Here is a 25,220-nt window from a genome sequence, read left to right on the forward strand (position 1 = left end):
GTGGTCGTCAATTAATAACCGAAGCCAATATTCAATTTCCTCTTTTCCCGAAACACCTGGAAATTCTTATTTTAATTTTGTGCATCCACAGAGGCGCGCCTCTCTCTCTCTCTCTCTCTCTCTCTCTCTCTCTCTCTCTCTCTCTCTCTCTCTCTCTCTCTCTCTGAGACAAAAATGTATGTCGCAAGCCAATGAGATCATTTGCATATACAATGAGTTGTCTTACGAAACGTACGCCAACTTCGCGCACGCGCGGAAAGAGAGACCTTGTGAACTTGCGAGAGAGAGAGAGAGAGAGAGAGAGAGAGAGGGTGAAACACATATGGGAGTCTCAGCTATAAAAGTAGATACATTTCTTAAATAGACCTTATAGTTTCTTCCCTTTGAGGCAAATTTAATACTCATTTTTTCTTATCGAATACTGTCATAAATCTTTTTTAAATATTATACTTTACCAGATATATACCTACACATTTCAATTACATTATAAATTCACACTTTTTTAAGTCTTTCACGAACAGTAAGCCTACAAGAAAATTTTTCTCATTTAATATCAAGTCTCTTCATTGTTGATTTAGCTATCGTGATTATCATCACCTCCATTCAATTTATCACCTTTTATTTTGAATTAAGTTTTTATTTTAAAAAATCCTGTAGTCACCTCCATTTAATTTATCATCTTTTATTTTGAATTAAGTTTTTATTTTAAGAAAATCCCTCAGATAGGAGACGTCCCTCCTTGTATATAAATGTCACCCGTAAGACATCTGAGGTTTATTCTCAATTTCCTCCCAATATTTTTAACTCTCTCTCTCTCTCTCTCTCTCTCTCTCTCTCTCTCTCTCTCTCTCTCTCTCTCTCTCTCTCTCAATAGATTCCCTAATTTAATTAAACCTGATCCCGTCCCGAACGAGGAAGGGGAAGGGGGGGGCGGAGGGGGGGCGGGTAGGGGGTGTTATTTTAACCCGCAATCGCTTTTCCGTCCCCCTCCGGGACAACAATTTGAATCGTCTGTCTTTTTTTATAAGCTCGGCAAAGCCTAAAACCCCACTTACGATAAATTTTTCACCGAGATTGCCCCGTGACACTTCCAGCCTTGGAGAGAGAGAGAGAGAGAGAGAGAGAGAGAGAAGGGAGGGAAGCCTCGTCGTACTCCTTTCCCTTGTTGGTGCAAGTTCCCATGCCACGCTCCTTACTATATCTCTGGTGGGGTAGGGTGGGGATTGTACTGGGTGGGACTGGAGGGGGGGGGGGGGGGAAGAAGGAAGAGTAGGTTGACGGGGGAATTTGGCGTATTTTGGAGAAGTGGGGGATTTATTTCCCCTCCCCGTAATGTCACTTTACAAATCCTGTTTCTGTCTCCGTACTTACATACATACATACATACATACATGCAAGTGTATGTATGTGTATATTAATATATAATAAACAAATAATATCAGTCACAACAATCATAAAAATAATTCAATTGTCAAAATTATACAAATCGTAGCAACTAATGTTTGGTAATAATAATAATAATAATAATAATAATAATAATAATAATAATAATAATAATAATAATAATTTAACCATTTTGAAACCTTCTGGGCTAAATACCACAAACACACCAGTTCCCTAATATCAATTGTCCTAATATCCCAACTGCAGGATGAATAAATATAATGAAAAATTATTTATGAATTTTATGATATTTCACTGTTGCAATGAAAGTACATTCCCTTCTAAAGGTTAGGGAATTGGTTTCCATGTTTTTTTTTTTCTGAAGAAGCCTTCAAGTGGATTTACATCTTTGAAACCTTTAGAAAATATGTCATATATACTCATGCATACACCCGTGTTCTGGAATTTTATACGTATTTAATATCATTTAATATTACCGATATAACTGCTTGTTGTGATATTTTAATTTTGATATCCCTCGGAAAAATAGTGATCAATCTGTATATGTTATTCATTGCCATCATTGTTACTTTGAATGTATTCGAGATATCCTTCCCTTTTCTGGAGATTTTTTTTAAACGCAATTCTATCTCTCTCTCTCTCTCTCTCTCTCTCTCTCCTTTAACCCACTTCTGTGCCGTTTCGTGCCCCAATCCTTTAACACTTAGCTACAATGCCTTCAATGATTCCCAATATGCAATGAAGAAGGAGAGAGAGAGAGAGAGAGAGAGAGAGAGAGAGAGAGAGAGAGAGAGAGAGAGAATACGAGGAGGGGGGAGGGGGAGGAAGTAAGAGGAAACAGGTAAGAGGGTGGATTTGTTCCTAACAAGAACCTGACAAAAAAAATAAGTGAGAGAGAGAGAGAGAGAGAGAGAGAGAGAGAGAGAGAGAGAGAGAGAGAGAGAGTTCAATTTAAGTCCTTTGATATAGTGGCTATTTAAGGTTCGCAGGGCCCAGGTGAAGTGCCACTGGTATGAAGGAGCTGAGGTATCCTGAAGGAGTTGGAGGAGAAGGAAAGCCGTGTGTAAATGGTATGTGCATGTGTGTATATACAAATAAATGTATACATACGAGTATATATACATATCTGTATGTATTCGAGCGCTTTCGTCTGCGTGCATGTATTGGTGTTTTATATTATTATTATTATTATTATTATTATTATTATTATTATTATTATTATTATTATTATTCAGAAAAATTCCTATTCATATGGAACATGCCCACAGGAGCCACTGACTCGAAACTCAAACTTCGAAAGAATATGGTGTTCATTTGAAAAAAGTTACAGAAGATAAAAACAAAAGACATCGGATATTATGAAAAAAAGGTAAATTGATAAATAAACAAATAAAAATAGACATAAATTAGCCAAATAACTTACACCCTTTTTTGTGTGTGTATGATGTAACATGAATACTTGCGCATATGAACTTTGGCTATCCGCTTGTTTGGGATATGGGAGTGTGTTAGCCAGGTTCTAAGTTTGCGGGAATAAAATTTTGCTACTTTACACTTATGAACAATCGACACTCAACTAATATATTTAACCGTTTGTTTGTCTCTCACTATTTGTTAACAAATATAATATCTAATATATATATATATATATAATATATTAATATTATATTATATATATATTATAACTGTCAAATTTGAACCATAATTCCTAAATCTCATAAGAAGAAGTATCCCAGACACCAACTGTCTAAAATCATAAATGACGAGACGCCAAAGGCTGAAAGGGGTCACCCCCCAAAACCAAAGGCCACCCAGCCCCCGCCCCCTCTGACTGACATTAGGTCCTAACCCCACAGGGTGGTCCTCGACAGAAAATCCTAAATCACAGGGTCGGTTTGAGCCAAACCGTATATCATCTAGTGGCTCTGGACTATCAATAATTAAATATCAGACGGGGGCATTCGCCAATGGCTGAATATGAACGACCTCAACACTGATATATTATTGACGACCCTTATTCTCGCCGTGGTCAATACGTCGCATAATATTACCGAGTATTATGGCTCCGTAGAGCGCACCAGTTGGACGGACGTAAGTGTAGTCAGTCGTAGCCATCTTTTGGCCTTTCGCCAGAACATCATCAAGTCATATATGTCAAAAATAGTGTAAAAGTTAACATATACAATTCTCTTTAAATTAAAAGGAATGAATAATAGAACATTGAGTCATATATGTCAAAAGCCGTGTAAATGTTAACATGTTCAATTTGCCTTAAATTAAAAGGAATGAATAATAGAACATTAAGTCATATATGTCAAAAACAGTGTAAAAGTTAACATGTACAATTCTCTTTAAATTAAAAGGAATGAATAATAGAACATCAAGTCAAATATGTCAAAAATAGTGTAAAAAGTTAACATATACAATTCTCTTTAAATTAAAAGGAATGAATAATAGAACATTGAATCATATATGTCAAAAACCGTGTAAATGTTAACATGTTCAATTTGCCTTAAATTAAAAGGGATGAATATTAGAACATTAAGTCATATATGTCAAAAACAAGTGTAAATGTTAACGTACAATTTTCCATGAAGTAAAAGGAACGAATTATGTGAAAATATAGATATTTTACTCTGTTTAATATTCCTTGAAGAAATGAATGAATAATTTGAGAAATTAGTGAGATTTTAACTTATAAAATTTTCTTTTAATAAAAAGGAACGAATAATTTGAGAAAATAGGTGGGATTTTAACATGTACAATGTTACTTGAATAAAAAGGAATGAAAAATTTGAGAAAACATTCGTATTTTAACAAGTGCAAATTTTTTATGAAGAAAAAAAAATTGATAATTCGATTTTTCTCGATGTATGTGAAATTACGAATTTCCATGAGGTACAGATATCAATATAATTTGCCATGCATGTCACAAATGCACTTTTTTCCAAATACAGTACAGAAACGAATTAATAATTTTTTTTCTTAAAGAATGTACAATTACAGTGGTGTATTAATGACTAATTTCATGTATTACTAAAGTCCTATATGTCTTTCTTTACTTCACTTATAATATCGCTCTTTCTTACATAAAACAGTAAAGGCGACTTGACTTCTGCAGGTGGCACTGTTCAATCATTTTAAAAGTTTCACACCCAACACTGCCATACGTTAATCTTGCTACTCTGCTAACTATAAAACTATCGGTTTAAAATGAACAGAATAACACCGTATTATTTCAAGAGAAAGATTCAATCAACGCAAATGTCTGCGAATCACTTGAAGCTCTGTATTCAACAATATCACTCAGTCAAAAGAAACAGCATATCTAATTATGCGTGAGGACGGCCGGAATATCAATCTTTACGAAATCAAAGCTTTAAACATAAACCATGAAGACAATCCACACATATTTTCATGCCAGCAGATTAAATGGGGCCATACCACCGTCATATAAAAATGAAGCTGGCTAATTATAAATTAATGCTATTTACCTGATGCATGTGATACGACGCCCCCCAAAAAATGACGAGGCTTGTTTACAAACAATCTTTCCGTTGTCATCGACCTAAAAAGACACGATGTAAAGGCGCTTTGAAAACAAATTGCATTTGAAAGAAAGCGCTCCACTTAGGGCTATCCAGATATCGTTTGAGTATAACAGAGACTGGAATAATTGTTTGTTTTCAGGGCATAGCAACGTGATTGCCATGGCGATGCTGAATTGCAAGCAGGAGAGTGTATGTATATATATATATATAATAATATATCTATATATATATATATTATATATATATATATTTATATAATAATATATATAAAAAAATTTTAATTTAATAAAATTTCTAATTGCTACTTTTTTATAATCCACAGCATATTTTGTCAGTTGCTACTGTAAGATATCTATAGATAATTCTCTCTCTCTCTCTCTCTCTCTCTCTCTCTTCTCTCTCTCTCTCTCTCTCTCTCTCTCTGTGAAATATGAAAACACCGTATCGTGCTTCTTCTCAGTTATCATTAGAAGGATCCACAGTAATAATATTCTTGCTTAGCTAGACGAAATATATTTATACAAATATATTTCGTCGAGCTAAACAAGAATATTACTGTGGATCCTTCTACTGATATATACTATCTCTCTCTCTCTCTCTCTCTCTCTCTCTCTCTCTCTCTCTCTCTCTCTCTCTCTCTCTTTTCTATATATATATATAATATATATATATATATATATATTATATATATATATAATATTATATATCTATATCTAACAAAACACCTTCCTTCCAAGATGCCCTAATCAGGAAGCAAACGCCCCTCTCCTTCTCCTACCCCTACCCCTACCCCCTCCAACACACCTCCCTATACACTCCTTAAACTCCCCTAAAAGGTCCCAATTAAGGTCTTCCACGGAAGGGCCATCCCATCCCCAGGTGAGTGGGTGTCCTCCCATCCAAGAATAGGAACGTGGCATGCGTCATATCCTCTTATTGGCAAAATTACACGCTATAAAAACACTCCAAGCACCTTGCATGCAACTTAGATGGGGGAATGGGGCCCCTTACTACTCTCAAGGTTCAAAGGGGGAAAGGAGTTTGTTAGGTTTAATTCGTCGTATTATTTTTGATGCTGCTTGGGACGTGGAGAGTGTTGGGTATTCATGCTGTTTGCATGTGTGAGTGTATGTATAAGAATGCCTTTTGGTAATGTATGCATGATTATGGAGATATATGTATAATTATGCACACACATATATAAATTTATATATATATATATATATTATATATATATATCTATATATATATATATATATATATATATATATATATACATATATATATACAAGACTGGTAAAAAATATTCTGTTACAAACACAATTCCATCTAATAAAAGGAGCCCATAAAACGTCAAAATATAGAAAGTAAGTACTTACTTTCTATATTTTGGCGTTTTTATGGGCTCCTTTTATTAGATATACATATACATACATACACACACACACACACACACACATATATGTGTGTGTGTGCATGTATGTATGTATATTTGAGTGTGCCTCTGCTTTCACAATAAAAAATAACAAGGAGCTCCATACACAACTCAATGTACTGACCATTCTCCAAGACAAAGGCACGCAGAGATTTGAGCGCGCATGCGCGCTCCTCACTTCCTTCCCAGGGCAAGAAAGAAAGCAGGATTCATCTGTGTATACTAAGTGTGCGTGTGATTGCCCAATCACTCCAAGGACTTAGAAGGATTAGCCCCCCAAAAATATGGCCCCGCCCTTCTCTGTTCTCCAAACTGCAAGATGACAAACTAAAGACTTCCAAATCCTCGCCCGGCAAACAACAAACAAGCGAAACAAACGATGACAAACAAGGCATTCGTCTCTCCCGCTCCTTGTCATGACGGAGACTATCAAGAAAGTGATTATTATTGTTGTTGCTGTTCTTCTTCTTCTTCTTCTTCTTGTTTGGCTGTTGTGTGTTGCGTAGCTGTGGCGGTGTTATTGCCTCCGATCATACAATGGGGCCGGGACACGCCACAAGCACACGCAAGCACGTAATGCTGGAAAAACAAAAAAGTAAAACAAAAAATAAAATAAAATGGACGCCACTGCTATCATGCACAGCGATTATTCAAGATATACACATCCCGGCGGGGCGAGGTGATAAAAAGTGAATGGGCAGCGAGATGAGACGACTGAAAACTGGAATGGGCATAGTGAAGGGACCTGAAACGTTCTAATGTTCTTAGGAATCTCGCACGGGAGGCTGTGAGTCCCAATAAGGAACGAGAGACTTTGGATTGACGTCTTTCGGTAAAGGGAGTTTTTTTTTTTTTTTTTTCAGTTGGACTTGATTACTTCATGGCAGTATGTCAATTACGAGAGAGAGAGAGAGAGAGAGAGAGAGAGAGAGAGTAATTATTTACAAATCAAGCATAAACAAGCACAAACGTAGCAAAAACACAAAATTAAATAGACTAAAAGAAGACAGATAAAGAAAATCATAGGCGTGTCAGACCAAAGGGTACTTCATACCTCAGTCGCTCGTCTTAGCCCCCTAAACCCTTATCTTCCTATCCCCCGGACCCCTACCCCCCAAAAAGGACACGAGAATGGCCCAAAGTTTCGTTTTCTAACAGACACTGGCAACGAGGTCTCTCGCCTATTACCACCTTACTTCTAATGACAAGTTGGGCACTTAGGGAGGAGCATAAAACAGGTGGCGTCCATTTTCCGTTAGTTATGCCCGTTTCGCCTCCTTCCCCTTTTCATAATCTGCTGGAGAGAGAGAGAGAGAGAGAGAGAGAGAGAGAGAGAGAGGAGAGAGAGAGTTAAGAGAGTTACAAGGATTAGGATGTCTCACTTATATCTAGGAGCAGGTTTTACTGTTCATTGGATGTCCTAATGATTTTGTCTAGCTTTCTTTTAAACTATTTACAACTCCTGTTGGCAGTTTATTCCATGTGTCACATGTCTTGTATGTGAAGAGGTTCCCACATGGGATGTGGTGTATCTCTTCAGTTCTAGTTTCCATCCATTATTTCCTATCTGGTTTTCGTTTAATGTGAAGAGGTTACTGTCTACTTCTACTAAGCCATTCAGTATTTTGAATGTCTCTATTAGTTGTCCTCGAAATTGTAGTGTTTTTAAGTCATACACGTTCAGGCTCTCTAGCCGTCTTTGGTAACCTATCAGCCTGATGGATGGAATTAACTTTGCAACTCTTGCTTGTACCCATTTTAGCCTGTTTATGTCCTTTCTTAGTGTCGGTGACCAAAACTGTACTGCATATTCAAGATGAGGTCTAACTATTGATGTGTAGAGCTGCAGCACCGTTTCCTTGTTCCTGTATTTGAACTGCCTCTTTATGTATCCCAGTAGTTTCTATGCCTTCTTTTCAGCTTTCATCCACTGTTTTTTGGACTTTTAGTCCTTGGTAAAAATGACTACATGGTCCTCTTCTTGGTCTCCACTATCTATGTCATTCCCAAGCAGTATGTAGTTGGCATGAGGGTCGTTTGTTCCTATTTGTAACACTATATTTATCCAGGTTAAAAGATATTTGCCATCTTTTTTACCACTCTCCCATTCTCTTAGATCATTTCTTAAACTTTCCACTGTATTTGGATCTGCTGCATTTACATCTAGTATGGTGTCATCTGCAAATTTGGCTATCCTCCTAATTAAGCCTACACAGTGTCATCTGCAAATTTGACTATCCTCCTAGTTAAGCCTACTCAGTGTCATTAATGTAAATAAAAAAAAAACAAGAGTGGGCCAAGGACATAACCCTGAGGAACTCCGCTTGTCACATTTGACCATTCTGATTCATCACCATTTATTACGACTCTGTTTTTTATTAGTAGCCAGTCTACGACCCAGTCTACCATTTCTCCCAGGGTTCCTAAAGCTCTAACGTTTGTCATTAGTTTCTTGTGAAGAAATTTGAATGTAGTATATACATCCGTAATAAATAAATTAACATATAAAAAAGACAGGGATAATTTGAGAGAGAGAGAGAGAGAGAGAGAGAGAGAGAGAGAGAGAGAGAGTGCAGACATCACAGGTGGAAGAATAGGAGGAAGAGCAGGAGAGGGGGAGGGGGAGGGGGAGGAGACGGGGGAGGGGAGAGGGGTGGATCACGGGAGGGTTCAAATCGGTGTTTTGCGTGAGTGCGGGGTGTTGATTTGACATAACATACCACTTGTACTTCTGCTGCTGGAAGAGAGAGGGGAGGGGGACTTCCAGACTGGAGGAGGGTGTGCGAAAGGAAGACGAGAGAGAGAGAGAGAGGAGAGAGAGAGAGAAGCAATTGGATTAGGAGACATAGAGCACAAATGTGTTTATATATGTTTGTGTGTACAAGTGGATATATATATATTATATATATATATATATATATATTATATATATAATATATATATATATATATATGTATATATATATCATGGCAAGAGAATGAACTAAGAAAAATGACGCAAAAGATAGTTAACGAAACTTGAGCAGAAAGAAACATTAATGGGAGTCATCAATCATTGTTTATCTGTGCCAGGATATGTTATTGCTCTGGTAAGCAAGGCTTAGCTCAATTTAATTCAAACTAAATAGATTATTACGAAATTGAAGATACAATTCAATGTGAGAATGACCGAGTAACGCTGGCAAACTTTGCCCTATGAATCATTAATGATCCGGTCATTTAAAATCAGAAAAAATACGTAATACAACAAGATAAAGACAATGTTGTTGTTTTTGATTAGGCTGACCTTATGCCAACACGGGCTCTTGCTCGTAGAGCAGCTCCTAATAGAGAGAATAAACAGCAACACAAATCGTCAAAAACTTAATTTTCTAGAGGTCATTATCGGATAATGATAAAATGAAAACAAGAAATAAAAAGAAATAAAACTTATATTTAAAACACGTGAACGCCTCACGCGGAATTTGAGGGAGAAAACACATAAATGAGAGAGAGAGAGAGAGAGAGAGAGAGAGAGAGAGAGAGAGAGAGAGAGAGAGAGAGGGGGGGGGGGGGGGTGCGGCCTAAAGCAGCGAAAATATCTGCCTTAACCATCATCGTAAATCAACGGCATCTCCATATGTCCGGGACCCGGAATTCGGTTTTACGACCGGCCGGAGTCTCGGACTATCCCGTGACGGTAGACCTGCGGTAAACTTCCTTCGATTAGAGCAACGAGAGAGAGAGAGAGAGAGAGAGAGAGAAGAGAGCGAGAGGAAACGCAATATATCAAATTCAAGTAGAAAACAAGGCATAAGGAAATAAGAGAGAGAGAGAGAGAGAGAGAGAGAGAGGAAACGAAATATATCAAATTCAAGTAAGAAAACAAGCATAAGGAAATAAAAAGAGAGAGAGAGAGAGAGAGAGAGAGAGAGAGAGAGAGGAAACGCTATACCAAATCCAAGTAAGAAAACAAGGCATAAGAAAAGAGAGAGAGAGAGAGAATTGATACATATATCAAATTTAAGAAAGTAAGTGGGCAAGGAATAAAAAATAAACCCCCGAAGAGAGAGAGAGAGAGAGAGAGAGAGAGAGAGAGAGAGAGAGAGAGAGAGAGGTTAATAATGACACATTCAATTCGTCATTATTTCTTTCTATTCACGATATTTACTGCCTTCTACGTTCCTTTTCGGTAGTTACACTTTTTTTTTTCTATAAACGGATAGAGAAGGGGGGATGAGAGACAGGAGGTGGGGGTTGGGGGGGGGGGGGGCGGGGGTAGGTTAGGGAGTGTTCACATAACAACATAAACATCCGTTTGATACCATTACGATATTTTTAATGCCCCGTCATTACACCCCTGAAACGTATATTTTCGATAACGCTTTTGTAACTCTTACTTACTTTCAAGGATCCGTCGTCTAAAAAAAAAAGAGAGAGAGAGAGAGAGAGAGAGAGAGAGAGAGAGAGAGAGAGAGAGAGAGAGAGAGGCCGCTATAAAACTTATACGTAGAAGACGTTGAAACCGCAGACGCAAAAGTGATACTGCCAGTTTTGAAGAGGTAGGTGATTTGAAGGAGTTACGGCTGTGTAGATAGGATGTAATGCCTCTCAGTCGACATGAAATTGATAAAGGAATGTACATTATTGTGGGATGGCCCCACCCCCATTTGCAGACACGCTAGTCAATGACGATGATGCAGAACACGTGTAAACACACACACACACACACACACACACACACATATATTTATATATATATATATATATATATATATATATATATATATATATATATATATACAGAGAGAGAGAGAGAGAGAGAGAAGAGGAGAGAGAGAGAGAGAGGGAGAGAGATAATCCTTTGCTAATACAGTGTAGGACGAAAAAACATTTCTTGAATCTGTATCGCCTTCATTTATATATATATATATATATATATATATATATATATATATATATATATATATATATAAATATAATGTCTGGTTGAATATAATACTACTAAAGATTGAGTCTGACGCGGAGAGATATGAAGGAAATACTAGGACAGTAATTAACGGATATTTTCAATAAAAATCAGAGGCGAATAGATGCTTTATAAACAAAATAACGGAGAAAAAATTAGTTAAAAAAACAAAATTTAGAATATTACCAAATTTTGGTTCCCAATATATCGGAAATCATCGGTTCAAAATTATATTAAAAAAACAACCATCAAATGACAATGCGTTCAAAAAAAAAAAAAAAAAAAAAAAAGATTTTATTCTTGGACAAAAAAAAAGGCCCAAATATACAAAAATAACATTGACACAATCTCAGTTTCTTAAGCCATCTTGCTCAAATGAGTCTGCTCAAGATCTCCTGAATATAGAAACATATTCACTCTATATAAATATATACAATCCTAATTTCCATATCTAGCCTGCCACCCAGACGCAATTTGCATTTAAATACAATGGCGGAAAAATTCCTAGATGCTACAGAAAAAGTGAAATGAATAACTTTGAATAGTTATAGCTTAAATGAACTCCGTTTTCTCTTATGGTCTACCCTCTCCCTCCCACCCAAACCCCCAAACCACTTCATTGGGGGGAGTAGTCAGGCGAAGCATGAGGTGAGATACCAAGAAAATATAGCTAAATATGTAAAAACAACTTCGTTTGGTTAACTTACTTACAAACGGATACTTAAATTGACTTTTCCTTGCCTGTTAAGTGATTAGTTAGTTACGAGCTACCATAGAAATTAAGCATTTGCCTTCTATTCGTTTATATTATTCATATACAAGTTCTTCCAACTTGGCTGACGCTGCCAGGCGTACGAGAAGTTGGTGACCAATGGATGTTGTAGGGGGAAATCTTTTCGTACAAGGTTTGTATTATAATGTCGACCAGTTGTATCTTTGCATCTTTGTTAATATCGTCTAGTAACGGATGAATTTAAAATCACAATCATCCCATGAACTTTATCACTACCCTTCATTATCATATCGGCTTGCACGAGTCACTATGTGATCTTATTCTATTCACTTCCTTAAACTTCTGCTTCAGTCATTTCACCATTTATCTGTCGTCACTATCGTATTCACTATTTCTGACATTCTTCTTCATAACCATTCACCACTGGCTAATCACCATTTCACCAGCATTCTTGACAGCGTCTGTATTTGTCGTTATCACCATAGCCTCTAAATGTTGTCAATAACTTTAATTAATGCAATCATTCACCATTTCTCCATAATTGCAACAGTAATTAAAATTGCTTTTTTATTCACTGTTACTCTACTAATAAATATACAGGACCTTTCACCATTCAAATCGCCATTCTCACCATACAGCCTCGCCTACAAAACCTTCCACCATTCACACGACACAGCTTCGACTGTAGAACCTTTCACCATTCAAATCACTATTTTCACCACACAGCATCGCCTGCAAAACCTTTCATCGTTCACACCACACAGCCTCGTCTGTAGAACCTTTTCATCACCATTCTCACCATGCAGACTCGTCTGTAGAACCTCTCACCATTAAAATCACCATTATCACATCTCCAGATACTCTAGTCGCCTGCAAGATAATATATATATATATATATATATATATATATATATATATATATATATATATATATATATATATATATATATATATATATATATATAAATAAGAAAGAAAAAAGAATCGCATAATTTATGCATAGCAAAAGACGATTCGAATGCACGCGTACAAATTACATTATACATAGCAGTCATTAGTTCCGGTACCCAGGAGAGAAAAAGAAAAAAAACGAATTAAAATATTTTACACGCCAGAATGAATTATGAATTTCAAAATGCATAATAAAGGAATGTCCGTCCATAAAACTGATTGATGAGATTATGCATGATATTCATTCTATAATGCATAAGAGAAATTTCGTCTCAATTTCTCGATGAAAAATGTAGAAATGAACAGGAGACAATGCATAATGTACAACCTAATTATTATGCGCGACCAAGGTGCACTGAACTAAGGTTTAATTATCAGACATTTTGATACAAAATACAACTTATATACAGCAGAGTTATGTAGTTATACATAATGTAGCACAGTTCCGTTAATAACTTAAATAAAATACGGTTGAGAAACCTATGCTGGTTAAGTAGATATTAGACAAGATGTAATGAATAAAAATATATTCAACACTTTCATAAGAATTAAAAAATAGTACACAACATAATGAACAGAAAAATGAAACACGCCATTATACATTCAAACTCACAGAGATAACTAACATACACGTATACGAATATGCCAAATACAAAAATACGTAAATTCTTTCGTATTACTGCAAATAGACTGCAATTTCAAGTACTGACTGGCGTAACTCAAGTGTGGTGTTAGACTTGATTCAATAACAGTAATATCAAATAATTTATCAAATAAGTCGTAATAAGTAGTAATTTATATAGCAGCAGGGATAAATAAAAATAAATCTTTAGGAGTTTACTGAAGAACTTGGAACCTTTTTTTTCTTTCAGGTTTAGCCTTCCGGAATTTGGGAATGAAATAAGTTATATATTGAAACTTAAATTAAAAAAGATGTGATAAATTTAAAAAAACCCACTTGTTTCTTTGTCCGAATTATAATAAACCAAAGTTATTTTTATAAAACTTGATTAAAGTAAATTTTATAAAACTTGATTAAAGTAAATAAGAGAAAATTAATCAATAAAATAACTTATTATTTAAATAGAGAAACGGGACTGTAAATAAGTTCGTAATAGAAAACAATCTGGAGTAAATAAGCAAATAAATTGATAACAATACGAAGAGTGATACCATTACATATATATATATATATATATATATATATATATATATATATATATATATATATATATATATATATACAGAGAGAGAGAGAGAGAGAGAGAGAGAATCACATCTCCCGTCACGTGCCATGAGAAGCACGTTTGTTCACTTTACAACCGCAACGCGCGAATTATTATTACACGAGAGTAAACAACGCGGGATCATAAAGGCATTCGTTACGCTCCGCCGGCCGTCGCCGCGAAAGCGTTACGGGACCGTAATGTAACGCCGGTGACGTACCGGCGGCGAACACCGTACTCTGCAGCACAATCATCCTATTACGTTCTTATACGAAGCGGAACAAAGTGGGTCGGGACCGGGAATGAAATAATGACGTTTCTGGGTCAAACATGTTGCTTATTCGAGTTCCTCTCTCTCTCTCTCTGGTATATTTTTCATTCCTTGTTCTTTAACTTTCTTGAATTTGATTTATGCATTTCCTCTCTCTCTCTCTCTCTCTCTCTCTCTCTCTCTCTCTCTCTCTCTCTTCTTCCAAATTATCCCCATTTATTCGTCCGTGTAATTTACTTATGTATGGATGTATTTACATACATACAGAAGACTTGGGTTAATAGTCTCTCTCTCCTCTCTCTCTCTCTCTCTCTCTCTCTCTCTCTCTCTCTCCAAAACTGGCATTACGAGATCTCACGTTAATTATATTTAGACGAATGTTCATGTGTTCCGATAATTCCATTTGAAAATTTTTAGATAATAGTTTGTGAGAGAGAGAGAGAGAGAGAGAGAGAGAGAGAGAGAGAGAGAGAGAGAGAGAGAGAGATGTCTAAGTTAAGTAATGAATTACATGGGTAAAATACTCTTAACATTACCATAACCTGGCTTTTGTTAGTGACCCACTACCAAAACATACGTTATATATCCTGAACATATCCGTGTTAACTGAAAAATATTATGAAATGGTAAAAAAATCTGACAGTTAAATGAAAAATATTATGAAATGGTAAAAAAATCTGACAGTTAAATGAAAAATATCAAATGGTAAAAAATCTGATGATATCTAATGTCTTTAATTATAGTCAGAATTAGTTGCGTGATATTTTTTTTACCATCATTACTCAAGCAAAACTTCTTCCCTAATGATATTTAATATTTTCATCAGAATTACCCGTCACGTTACGTGCGTGTTTGTGTTGTCATGGTTACCTGTTGGGGGAAGGGGGCGGGGGGGGGGGGGGGGTAGGACCGACCGGAGGATGGGAAAGGGGTTGGGGGGGGGGGGGGACTGAGGATGGGGAACGCAACAAACTTCAAAACCACTCGTAATACCTGTTAGAAATAAATCTCTCTCTCTCTCTCTCTCTCTCTCTCTCTATACATATATATAGATATATATATATATATATATATATATATATATATATATATATTATATTCTTTATTGTTCAGTCTTCTCTTGTATTTGATATACGCATTTCCTGGTGTTCTCTCTCTCTCTCTCTCTCTCTCTCTCTCTCTCTCTCTCTCTCTCTCGATATCTCAATACAATATATACATACATATATATATATATATATATATATATATATATATATATATATATATATATCTGCTTTATTCTTTATTTCTTGTTCTATCCTCTATGTATTAATATACGCATTTCCTGGTGTTTCTCTCTCTCTCTCTCTCTCTCTCTCTCTCTCTCTCAGTAGCAAGAGAGATAAATGCGTCCAGAACCGAGTAACTCAAACATCTATTGATATTATTGCCAAAATTTGATTGCCCTCCCCCATTCGGATGGGATAATTCTATACTACGGCAGTGATTTAAGGAGGCACCACGCCGCCTATTTGTCAAAAAAAGGACCTGTCGTAAATATTGGTAAGAGGATTTGTCGACAGGAAAGAAAAAAAAGAGAGAGAGAGAGAGAGAGAGAGAGAGAGAGAGAGAGAGAGAGAGAGAAAATTAGGCTCTTAGGCCCAATCAGGTACCACCTCCTCCTTTCCTACTCCAACAACAATTCGGAATGGGGCTGCAATTTTGGGGAGGGAACGAGGGGGAGGGGGGAGGGGGGTTCTACGTCCGCCAATGCCCGGTAAGTGGTCATACATCACTTGTCGTTCTCTCTCAGCTGTTCGGTTTCTAAATTCATTGGCTGAGGTAGACTGCATGACGCAACGTATTTTTTTCGGCATGGGTGTGGGTAGTGGGTGGGGGTGGGGGGGGTGTTTTGTGGTGGGGTACTGGGTAGGGGATAGGGCTACAGAAACTGGGTTTGATGTTGTAAAGACGAGACGGGGGGCGGAAGGGGGGCTTGATCTATGTTTGGGGAAGGTTTGAAAGGGAGGATACGCCTACAAAAATATAAAAGATTATAATAGATTTCCTCGTTTTATTTCTATCTGTTAGAAGGGATTTTTGCCTCCGCCAAGTCTACGTCTTCGATTCGTTTTGTTTGCTTGTTTGTTTGCTTGTTAGCAGAACCATGACAAATTTTATTGGTGCAATTTTACCAAAATTTGACCAAAAGATGGACCTTGTGATTGGCAATAAATTATTCAACTTCGGTAGAGAGAAGAAATGTAACTTTCACGAGATACGACTATTTACAGAGTGATCTATTTAGCATTATTGCAAAATATATATTCAAAGATAAAGAAAACGAAACATTCCTCACAATCACCGTAGAGTTTGTTAACCAAATTCAATCATTATTTTTTACGAGGTTTCTTCTCATCGTAATCTTTTGATTTCTTTAGCATCTTGGAAACTAACCGTTTATGATTTTTGGGTATCAATCTTTTTTCTAAATTAAGTCTCAGCTGATGAATTACGAGAATAACAGATATCTCGAAAATAATAACTGATTGACCTTCTGAGGGTTTATAAACTACTTTGCTTGATTTTATAGAGCAAGCCTAAAGACCAATGTCGTATAACTTCACCTCTCATAAAATGCTGCTAACTTTCGCGTATGTGCGTGCAGTTGCGTGCATCGTGAATAAAGCCTAAAGCAGAAGCTTTCTACAATTCTTTCAAATCAATTTTCACGAGTAAAAGCACATTTTTGAATTTATAAAAAGAAATTGCATTTAAGCACGGTGCATATACGATACATAACAAACTTTATCAATGACATAAGCCTAAAGAAAGCAACGCTTCAGACATAATTTGGAAACATAAACGGCCTCTGACAAAGCAACAGCCCAGCAATGGAAATTATGACGTAGGCCTACGCAGGAGTAGGCGACACGCCCTGCAATCACGTCATTTACCGCAAAATCGTTCGGCTGACAATGTTGCCCCCACCGATACAAAATTGATGGTGATTATGATATAACAAGAGACTACACACACGCACACGTGTATATATATATATATGTATATATATATATATATATATATATATATATATATATATATATATATATATATATATATAGATTCAATGTATCATGAAAGTACGCCTGTTTGAGAATATAAAATCAACGTGAGAAAGCGAGCAAAAAACGGGACTTGAAACAAGTAATGTCGTAGTATATCCTACATTTTCAAGTTCACATGAAAAACTATAGAATATACTACGAAAGTAACTTGTTCCAAGTCCGTTTTCACTTGCCTTCTTACGTGCATTTTATGTTGTATGTATATCTTTCCGTTGAATGAGAATTTGATTGTCATTACGCGAGGTCTGCGTCTGATTCCAGAATCTCCGTATAAAGTTTACTGATTAATGAGAATTTAATGTGATATCTAGAATCCACCGATAGGCGTTTACTGTATATAGGTCTCATTTAGTGTATAAACCAGCATTTTATATTTTAAGGTATTCCACAACAACAGGCACACCACATTATTCTACCTCGTGTTGACATGGAGTGCGACCCGGTGGTCTGTACCTGTAAGGGGAATGGGAGAATTCTGGATTCCAAATAGGCTCCTGGGACAAGGAGCCAAGGAAAAGATGGCCTGTTCAGTAGAAAAAGACGATTTTGAAGACTTTTTCGGGCAAGAAGCCAAGGAAAAGAAGACCTGTTCTATATATATATATATATATATATATATATATATATATATATATATATATATATATATATATATATATATATATATATATATAAAAAGACGATGTTGAAGGAAATTCCAGATACAGTTGTGAGGAGAAGAGGCTGTATCTTACCCGAACCTGATCGACAATAGTAAGAGACACGACAGACAAGCTTTGTGGTTTGAATGGCGTCTGGCGACGAGGGTTATAAAGGTGGGGAAGGCTATGTGTTGCTTAGGAAGATTAAGGGCTAGCTTATGCTACCTAAACACTACTCTGTTTATAGGAATTTGAGTTAGGTTATAATACCTAAGCAAAACTATTGTTAAGGTAGATATGGGATTTGGTTATGCTACCTATAAAACCTGTATACTACCTATAACTATGGTTAAAAGAGGAAGGGTTAGGTTATACTCCCTCAACAAAATTGCTGTTGAAGGAAGATTAAAATTTAGGTTATACTAGCTAATCAAAACTATGGTTAGAGTAGTATAAGAGTCAGGTTATACTACCTAAAGAAACTATGTTTAAAGAAGAATAAGACAGGTTATACTACCTAAAAAAAAAACTATATTTAAAAGGAATACGGGTTGGGTTATACTACCTAAACGAAGCTATGGTCAAAAGAAGGTTAAGGTTTAGGTTATACTACCTAAACAAATGATTAAGGAAGATTAAAAGACAGGCTATACTACCTAAACAAAAGTATGGTTAAAGGAGGATTAACGCTTAGCTTATACTTATACCTCAACAAAACTATTCATAAATATGTATGGAGAATACAGTGGATTCTTAGCATGGGGGGGAAAAGCTTTTTATACAAAATACATTGTCTAATCGTTTGTCAGAAATAACTACGGAATAAACTAGGGAAAAACAAGGTGCTAAATCCATCTAGGATGGAAATTCCATATGATTCACTCTACGTGAAGGTGTCATACTAGGATAAACTGTAACATGTCACACTAGGATAAGCTGTAACACATTATGGAGTGCCGTTACAAAGACATTGTACATGTTGCAGACTAGAGATACGATTCTAAAGGCTGCCCTTAACTGCACAGATGGAATGGGAGAATTAAATCCAATTAATATTATTGATATATCTAGTTTTATGGATATATCTAGTACAGATGTCATGCATTATACAATCTTCATATTTCTTTTTCTTTTTGTGGGTCATTTTCATAAATCTGCAACAATAACACACATCGGAGTACGCAAAACCCCTGTTTGTCAGAATGTATGACATGCATTCTGCATTAGGCCAAACATACAACATTAGGAAACAGGAGTAACATGTAATGGACAGATCACTAAGTACATTGTAATAACAGTACCCGTACTTACTATGGTGTTCTTTCTTGTACACAGCGCGTTCTCTAAAATATTCACCTTAATGGTAATAAGAAATCTGTACACGGTTCATTTACCGCGATAAAATACGTTTCTACCAAACCCAGAACATTCTACGGAATACGGTCTATATATAACCTTTCACTGTGATTACAGTAATAACAATAGTATTCTACAAATTGCTTAATTACAACGCAGCCTGGCGGTCCGTCTTACCTGATACCATGGAGGCTGAAATAAAAAGCAAAAAACAAAAATTATTAAAAAATCCAGCGAACAAAACAAAAGAAATGATGTCTAAAAAAATAGCTTTAGGTGTTACGGTCATCTTATTTAAATTGCTCAAAATATTTCAGGTCTTATTTATCTATAAAAAAATGTTTATCAGACAAAGCAGCATCATGTCAGCTGAAATGAAAGAACGCAAAAGAGTAGGAAAAATCATTTGTCAAATCAAAGAAATAAGCCTTAAAAATATGGCAGCTTAAAAATAAAGGAAATGCATTGGCAAAACATTAAACAAATAAAAACACATTCAACCTCGTCCGTTTTTTTTTTCTTCGTTCGACGAATAAAGAAACAATAATGTGCTTCCTTTGACAAATCTCTGTATCGGGAGATCTGTAACTTATCGAGCTTTCTACCTACTAAAATCTCCCAATAAAGTGGCAATATTTTAAACACTTTTACATATAATTTTCTAAAAAAAAAAAAAAAAAAAAAAAAAAAAAAAACAAAAAAAAAAAAAAAAAAAAAAAAAAAAAAAAAAAAAAAAAGTTTTAAAAACAACGCCTTATATAACATTTTCAAAAAGGAATTTTTCAAAAAAAAATCCTTTATATATAAATTTTTCCACAAATGTCTTTTTTTAATAAAACACCTTTTTGTATAAAATTTTCTACAAAGGCTCTTTTTCTTTTATTCCACAAAGGCTTTTTTAAAATAAAATACTTATATAAATTTTCCACAAAGGCTTTTTTCAACAAAAGACCTTTACATATAATTTTTTCGACAACGACCTTTTAAATAAACACCTTTCTATATAAAATTTTCCACAAAGGTCTCTTAAATAAAATATACCTTTTTATATAATTTTTTGTTTCTGCAGAGGTATTGTTAAATAAATGGTCTTTATTTGCACAATTTTCTAAAAATGCCTTCTTACATAAGACCTTTTATAACATTTTCTATTAAGGCATTCTTAATTAAATCACTTTATATAAAATTTTCTACGGGTATATTTTCCACCACGAACTTCTGAATCTAAGAAGAATCATCAATTCAAAATCATTTTCTACAAAACCTTTCTCGTCCTACTTGTAATTTTCCTCTACAAAATCATTTTCACACTTATATATCTTATATAATATATATATATATATATATATATATATATATATATAATATATATATATATATATATTTATATTTATATAATACAATATATATATATAATAAATAAATCATTTTTACACTTATATATTTTATATATTTATGTATATATAGTATATATATATATATATACATATATGTATTTATTTATATATATATATATACATATAATTTATATACATATATATATATATATATATATATATATATATATATATATATATATGTATATATATATAATCTACTGGTATAAAATATTACAGAACCTTTCTAGACCGACGTGTTAATCATTCTCCTTAACCAAAACAAAATAAATTTTCGCACCTTAAAAAAAATTCCCCATCTCCCAAATCCTTCAACTCATTTAAAGGCATTCCCCCCCTACCCCTTCCCCCACCTCCCTCTACCCCACCCCGCCCCCGTCAACGTTTTCCCAACAGTCACTGTAATAAATAAGGAGTGTCCGTGGGGTTTCTACCATTTTCTCTTCTGACTTTCTAGCACGTTTTCTTTTAGCGTTTCCCCCCAAACCGCCAGAAAGAAAGTTCTCGGCCCTTCGTTCACTCCTTCCTTTATTTCTTCCTTTCTTTCTTGGGTCTTTCGTGGGGTCGAGGGGACTTGAGGAATATAGAACGAGGGGGGGGGGGAGAGGGGGGTCACAATTTTTTTTTTTTTTCACGGTTTTTGATGTACTGGGGATGAGGATGTTAATTTTAGGAATCACTGAATAATTGTTTGTTTTTCTGAGGTAAACGTATTCTTCAATATATATTATATATATGATATATATATATAGTATATATATATATATATATATATATATATATTAATATATATTATATATATATATATATATATATATATATATAATATATATATATATTATAACAAATATACGATATCTGATTTATCTTTTTCATCCTTCAAGCTCCTGAACAATTCCTTGGCCGTGTATCCTGATCAGAGCCAAAATTAATTTAATATTTGAGTGACTGGTTCAGCTTCGAAGATCTTTCCAAATTTAAAATCAGAAAAGGTCTAAAGTATAACATTTACTTATCCCAAATTTAAACTTAAAAATGGGAATTTAAATGCAAAGTCGTCAACACATCTTACAATACTTCAATTTAAAGAAAATTAAATTAAAAGTCTAAAAAAATATTATTACAGTTCGAAGTCAATCCTTACTAACAATTTTAATTCATAGCACTTCACGAAATATAGCAATCGTTGACTTCTTCACCAACAATAAAAAAAAAAGAAATAAAAAACTTAAAATTTACTTTACCAAATTTCCCATTTTCACCTTTCCAAGTCATCAGCGCCCCTCGTCCCCCCCCCCCCCCCCCCCCCCCCCCCCCCTCCAACATGCCCAAAACTCCCTGGAGACCTCCCCAGCATCTCCCACCTGTGCTGTATCAGCCGCTAATCTAAACTCGTAAAATAGGACAAGTGGCAACCCTGTCACCGCGGGTCTTCAACCACTACTTTCATTACCGTTTTATTACTATTTTTTTTTTTACTCATTCTGGTTACTTAATGTTGACTTACCAAGATTATTCCATTTACTGGATCTGTATAGTTATATGAAAAAAAAACTAAACGGAATTATGGATCTTTATCATTACAAAAACACTAATACAAAATCATAAATGGTATTTACTGATAACATTCAATTTGTTCTGGACTTCGAATATTTTAAAAATAGTTTTTTTTTAGTGAAAGACCACCTACCTTTTTTTTTCTCTCCAGAAGGCTTTCGTAAGTTAATAACCGTTATCCTCACGTAGGTATTAAGGTAATACAAAGGTTTTACGAAATCACAGACATGCATACAAACATCACAAGATTTTAGACATAATTTTGTGGAATATTCTGCTTTTAAACAATCGTACTTAAAGCAAGACATCAAAAACAATTGGCCAAACCTTGATGAATTTTAAGAGAGAGAGAGAGAGAGAGAGAGAGAGAGAGAGAGAGAGAGAGAGAGAGAGAGAGGCCCTCTAATATATAACACGGCAGAGCTAAACGAAGTTAGAGAGAGAGAGAGAGAGAGAGAGAGAGAGAGAGAGAGAGAGAGAGAGAGAGAGAGAGAGACTCTAAATGTTCTCAAATGCAGAGCCTCTAATTAGTTATTTCCTACGAGGGGAGGGGAGAAGGACAGTGGAGAGGGAGGTGGGGGTTGGGGGGAGAATCTTGGTCCACGTATTATGGGGAAATTATGAGGGGAAATGAGTTACAATAACAGCACCGTATTCCTCCTCCTCCTCCTCTCACCCTCCATTAAATCTATTAGTCAACGGCTGAAAGAATGACTTGTTACAGCTTCTAAGGACGGTGTGATAATTTCGTTCACCTTCCTTAGTATTTCGTAGGTTTCTGTAAGGAAGATTTAGCAAGTGGAAATGCGATTTGTTAATTATTCTGAATTGATTAGAATTTGGTGTGATGGGTGATTATATAATCGCAGAAATTATAACATATAATCGTAGGGATTTTTATTTTATTTTATACGTGCTAAGGGATATATAACTTTCTTGCTCAAACTGTGATATTTTCAGCATGTTCATGAACATAACAAAATACAACACCGACAATTAATATATATATATATATATATATATATATATATATATATATATATATATATACACTACATACATACATACATACATATAAATAATACATATAATATATATATATATATATATATATATATACTATATAATTTTACGTGTATTCATAATATATATAAATAAATTGGCATATACATAATTATATATTATACATATACAAGTGTATATATATATAATGTATCCACAAAAACATATACAAAACAAATCACGTTTTTAATCCACAACATTGCGTAGTCAACATTATGTGAACAATTAATGTTTAAACAAAATTTCCGCGATACACAAAATACATTAAGATGCATTAAGTTACAGGCTTGAGGGAGGTACAGGTAAATAGAAAGAAAAAGTTAAGAGAGAGAGAGAGAGAGAGAGAGAGAGAGAGAGAGAGAGAGAGAGAGAGAGGAGAGAGCTTATCTAGACTCGCTTTAAAAGCAAAAGGTAAGGACAGATTAAAAGCTGTTTTCGAAAGACCTGCCTCCCGGCCTTTATTCACTCTCTCTCTCTCTCTCTCTCTCTCTCTCTCTCTCTGAAACTACGACAAGCTAAATCTGAAACCTATTCACGTTTCTCTTTAGCGTCCTTCTGCTAATCTCTCATTTATTCAATTATCTGAAACCCATTTTTCCCCTTCTCTCCAACTTCCTTGATTCCCTCTCCCATCGGTCTTTTGATGGACAAGAATAACCAGAGGGAGAAGAAGAGGACGATAGAATAAAAATTAGAAACGCACGAAGAGAGAGAGAGAGAGAGAGAGAGAGAGAGAGAGAGAGAGAGAGAGATTATGAAATATCCCCTCACATGCATAAAGTTGTGTCGATCTTAAATCGTCCGCGAGGGGAGCTGCGTGAGGGGAGAGAGAGAGAGAGAGAGAGAGAGGGGAGGGGAGAGCGACTGATGGGAGAGGGAGATCAGCTGTCCCTGGAAAGGCTGGTGGTGGTGGTGTGTGTAGTAGTGGGGGTCCTGGGGACTGTTGAAATGGGGGGAGGGGGCGGGGGTGGGGGTTTTTGAGGGTGGGCGGGGGGAGGGGGGTTTTGTGAGGAAAGGCGATGTGTAGGTCATTCACACTTATTCTTGCTTCAGGAGAAGTTAAATTTAGAACTATATATATATATACTATTATTTTAATGGTTTATTTCTTGACAAAATAAATCAATAGAAAATAAACCAACCAGAATTAATATTATGCAAAATTCCCTCATATAAAGTATACTTGAAAATGATAATAAGAAATTTAAGGCCTGTATATTTTTAGTGGCCTTAGCAAGAAACTGGTATAAATGAGAGAGAGAGAGAGAGAGAGAGAAGGGGGCTATGCAGTTTACAAGACAACCCCCTACTCACCAAAAAAAAAAATAAAAAATAAATAAATAAAAAAAATGTGCTTGCGACCACTCCATTCAAAGAAAAGAGACGGACCTATAGAACTGCCTCGTTCAAACGAATTCCTGAATCTTTTTAAATTCATCCAAATAAAAAAAAGGAAAAAAAAAACAATAGATCTCTCTTCCTTGCTGAAAAGACGAGACATGAAAGGACTGAAATTGCATTATTTGAAGGCTTAGGGTATTGTCTGCGACAGTTAGATCTACCGTCAATGAGAAAACCC

The 25,220-nt window shown here is 35.3% G+C and overlaps 1 protein-coding gene across 2 annotated transcripts in view; it reads right to left on the bottom strand.

Moving 5' to 3' along the window:
* Positions 1–25,220, bottom strand: part of LOC135203654 (kinesin-like protein KIF27) — a 647,339-nt gene that overhangs the window by 306,513 nt on the left and 315,606 nt on the right. For both annotated transcript variants that reach the window (XM_064233508.1, XM_064233507.1), the window contains exon 16: positions 19,803–19,817. In XM_064233508.1, the coding sequence (XP_064089578.1) occupies positions 19,803–19,817 (15 nt within the window). The remainder of the gene's footprint in view (positions 1–19,802; positions 19,818–25,220) is intronic.

This window comes from Macrobrachium nipponense, chromosome 36, assembly GCF_015104395.2.
Source record: "Macrobrachium nipponense isolate FS-2020 chromosome 36, ASM1510439v2, whole genome shotgun sequence".
NCBI lineage: Eukaryota > Metazoa > Arthropoda > Malacostraca > Decapoda > Palaemonidae > Macrobrachium > Macrobrachium nipponense.